General features: G+C 65.0%; 1 protein-coding gene across 1 annotated transcript in view; it reads right to left on the bottom strand.

Moving 5' to 3' along the window:
* LOC104513441 (cationic trypsin-like) overlaps nucleotides 1-360 on the bottom strand; it is a gene marked incomplete at its 3' end in the record, with an annotated part of 2,280 nt that overhangs the window by 1,345 nt on the left and 575 nt on the right. Inside the window, exon 2 of the mRNA XM_010156787.1 lies at nucleotides 203-348. Within this exon, the coding sequence (XP_010155089.1) occupies nucleotides 203-348 (146 nt within the window). The remainder of the gene's footprint in view (nucleotides 1-202; nucleotides 349-360) is intronic.

Raw genomic sequence — 360 nt, forward strand, 5'->3', positions numbered from 1 at the left:
CAAGGAGCTGGTCATACTGGGCACCCAACTGGGTGGTTGTGGTGGCCAACCCAGTTAGATGGTCATACTGGGAGCCCAACCACCAAGACCCACCCACATCCCAAGGTTCTCCCAAGCCCAGGGCCACCTCCCGCCCTTGGTAGACCCCTCCGTGGCTACTCCCAGTAGCCCGTGGCCAAAGCCCATGGGGGGGGCGCCCCACCTCTTGGTGTCGCAGTGGGCGGCCGTCAGCACCCAGGACTTGTCGATGAGGACCCCCCCACAGTGGATGTTCTTCTGGGGGCCCAGCAGGACCACCTGGTAGGGGTGACGCTTCTTCTGGCAGCTGCTGCCCCCCACGATCCGGTTCTCGTCCCCCAC

The sequence above is a fragment of the Eurypyga helias genome, unplaced genomic scaffold (assembly GCF_000690775.1).
Source record: "Eurypyga helias isolate BGI_N326 unplaced genomic scaffold, ASM69077v1 scaffold34258, whole genome shotgun sequence".
Lineage (NCBI taxonomy): Eukaryota > Metazoa > Chordata > Aves > Eurypygiformes > Eurypygidae > Eurypyga > Eurypyga helias.